General features: G+C 56.7%; 1 protein-coding gene across 8 annotated transcripts in view; it reads right to left on the reverse strand.

The window, feature by feature from the left end:
- DENND6B (DENN domain containing 6B) overlaps window positions 1–3,162 on the reverse strand; it is a 17,591-nt gene extending 14,429 nt beyond the window's left edge. For all 8 annotated transcript variants that reach the window (XR_004264941.1, XR_004264939.1, XR_004264940.1 and 5 more), the window contains exon 1: window positions 2,891–3,162. Coding sequence is in view for 5 of the 8 variants with exons in the window: in XM_032266212.1 (XP_032122103.1) it covers window positions 2,891–3,061 (171 nt within the window). In the remaining 3 variants the exon portion in view is untranslated. The remainder of the gene's footprint in view (window positions 1–2,890) is intronic.

Here is a 3,162-nt window from a genome sequence, read left to right on the forward strand (position 1 = left end):
TTTCCCTTTCAAAAAAAAATATTTGTTTTTCTTGTTTTTTTCTGAGACAGTCTCTCTCTGTCACCCATATTGGAGTGCAGTGGCGTGATCTCTGCTCCTGCAACCTCTACCTCCCGGGTTCTAATGATTCTCCTGCTTCAGGCTCCCGAGTAGCTGGGATTACAGGTGCACACCACCATGCCTGGCTAATTTTTGTATTTTTAGTAGACATGAAGTTTCACCATCTTGGCCAGGCTGGTCTCAAAACTCCTGACCTCAGGTGATCCACCCAACTCTGCCTCCCAAAGTGCTGGGACTACAGACATGAGCCACGGTGCCTGGCCTTGTTTTTGTTTGTTTGTTTTTTTTGGAGACGGAGTTTCGCTCTTGTTACCCAGGCTGGAGTGCAATGGCGCCATCTCGGCTCACCGCAACCTCCACCTCCTGGGTTCAGGCAATTCTCCTGCCTCAGCCTCCTGAGTAGCTGGGATTACAGGCACGCGCCACCATGCCCAGCTAATTTTTTGTATTTTTAGTAGAGACGGGGTTTCACCATGTTGACCAGGATGGTCTCGATCTCTTGACCTCGTGATCCACCCGCCTCAGCCTCCCACAGTGCTGGGATTACAAGCGTGAGCCACCGCGCCCAGCTTGTTTTTGTTTTTTAAGAAACAGGGTCAATCTCAAACTGGGCTCAAGCAGTTACCCTACCTCAGCCTCCCAAGTAGCTGAGACTACAGGTGTGTGCCACCATGCCTAATTTTTTCTTTTTCTTCTTTTTTTTTAAAGGTGTAAGCCAATGAGCCTGGCCACATTTTGTATTTTTTGTAGAGATGTGGGTCTTGCTATACTGACCAGGCTGGTCTAGAACTCCTGGGCTCAAGTGCTCCTCACACCCTGGGCTCCCAAAATGCTAGGATTACAGGCATTAGCTACTGCACCTAGCTTTTTTTGTTTGTTTTTGTTTTTGAGACAGGTTCTCACTGTCACCCAGGCTGGAGTGCAGTGGTGATCATGGCTCACTGCAGCCTTGAATTCCTGAGCTCAAACAATCCTCTGGCCTCAGCCTCCTGAGTAGCTATAACTACAGGTGCAAGCCTGTTTTTTATTTTTATTTTATTTATTTATTTTTATTTTTGGTAGAGACAGGGTCTCATGGTGGCTCCCGCCTGTAATCCAAGCACTTTGGAGGCCAAGGCGGGCGGATCACCTGAGGTCGGGAGTTCAAGACCAGCCTGACCAACATGCTGAAACCCTGTCTTTAAAAATAAAAATAAAAAATAAATAAAAAAAGAGACAGGGTCTCACTATGTTGCCTAGGCTGGTGTGGAACTCCTAGACTCAAAGTGATTATTCTGCCTCGGCCGCCGAAAGTGCTGGGGTTACAGGTGGGAGGCACTGCACCCAGCCCGAGGGGTGAGTTTTCAAGAGCTGAGAAGGCGGAGCCAGGCCCTTTCCTTAGCCGACTTGTATACTCGGTATCCCACAGTCCTGCCCAAGCCCTCTCAAGCTGGACACATCACCCCACAGCCCTGCCAGCACAGACTCAACGTGCTGGTCACTGCTACGGAGAGTTTCCGACGTCCGTCGCCCAGGGTCCCTAACACCCCACCAGCTGAGCATGCTCCCAGTCCAAGCTGAGCATCCCCAGCAAAAGCTAAGGAGTCCAAGCACACACAGCCTTCAACTCAGCTCGGAAATAACTTTCTGAATGCGTTTTAGAAAATGACACATGAGAATGCCTTAAGAGCAACCTCTTAAATTCTCTTGTGGGGAGCAATTTGGATGACAGTATTGAACTAAGAAAGTGGCTCTCAACACTGGGCAGATCACCACACCTCTTGGTACTCAGCCCCCACGACGTGGTGCTGTTTGAGGTCGTGCACCCGCTGGAGATGGTGTGTGGTGGGAGGGGCTCCAGGGGGTGCTGGAGTTATGCTTTTCTGTTTGGAAGACTTTAGGCTTCTTGTGGCCTCTTGGAGTTCAGCAGGGCCTTAGAAAGCCTCTCCCAACCACAGAGACATGCTGACTGGCTTTCCTGATGATGACGATTTGGCCTCATCTTGGACATGTGCAGTAATGGGGTGCTCACTACCTCTCAGGAGGTTTATTCCGCCAGTGCCGGGAAGCCTCCCTCCCCCTGCAGGTGGGCCTCCCCTGTGCTGGTCAGCTCTGTGGTGTGTGTCACAGGACACAGAGATTATCCCGCAGGGCCTCCCGGAGTCTACACCTGGAGGAAGAGAAGCTGCCTGTGCGGGTAGGTGGGTGGAAGCCCCGCATGCAGCAGGAAGACCCCATCGAAAGCCCATGGGCACAGCCTGTGAACAGACCCCCAAGGGCAAGAACACCAGAAGACGCAGGTGGAGGGGTAAGGCCAATCAGGGGGTCTGGAGTTGATTCCAGGTGAACAAGGAGGCGCCGCAGGATTTTAAGCAGGAGAGCCACAAAGGATGAACTCTGGGGTGCAGCTGGGGTGGGAATGACATCAGTGATGGCAGCAAAGAAACGGATCCGAGACCCTTGCTGCAGAAGGAGCCGCCAGCCTTGCCCAGCCCAGGGATGGGATGCGGGTCGGAGGGTGAGCCCGGGACTCTGGCGGGAGCCATTGAGGGTAGGAAGGTGTCACTGCTCGGGTGGGGAATGGGGGGGGAGATGTGAGAAAATCCAAGAGTGCCGCGTAGGTCAGGCACAGTGCAGGGTCCCCATCTCCTCCATCCCAGGGTGAGCACGAGATCCCGCTCCGAGCGCCTCGCCTTCCCTCCTTGGCCTGGGGAACGCTTCTGGAGGCGGGAACACGCCCCTGCTGGAGGCGGCGGCCGAAGGCCGAGGAGGGTGCGGGGCGGCCGCGGGCCCCGAGCGAGGCGAGACCAGCCCCGGGCGGCCCAGCCCGCCCGCCCGCGCGCCCGCTCACCTCCAGCGCCTGGCCCAGCTCCAGGTCGAAGGTGACCACGCACACGCACTCCAGCCAGGCGGAGAAGCGCGCCCAGGGCGCCGGGGGCCGCGCCGCGCGGCACGAAGACCCAGGCCCGGCGGCGCCCAGGCCGCGAGCCCGCCGCGGCCCGGCGCCCGACAGCGCGTCCATGGCGGCGGCCGCGGGTTGCCCGGGGAACGCGGGCGGGGGCGGGGCGCGTCGGGACCGCGCCTCGGAGCAGTCGAGCGGCCGCCGCGGCCCAGAGCGGCCCT

Source organism: Sapajus apella, unplaced genomic scaffold (genome assembly GCF_009761245.1).
Source record: "Sapajus apella isolate SASKATOON/1434 unplaced genomic scaffold, GSC_monkey_1.0 scaffold156, whole genome shotgun sequence".
NCBI lineage: Eukaryota > Metazoa > Chordata > Mammalia > Primates > Cebidae > Sapajus > Sapajus apella.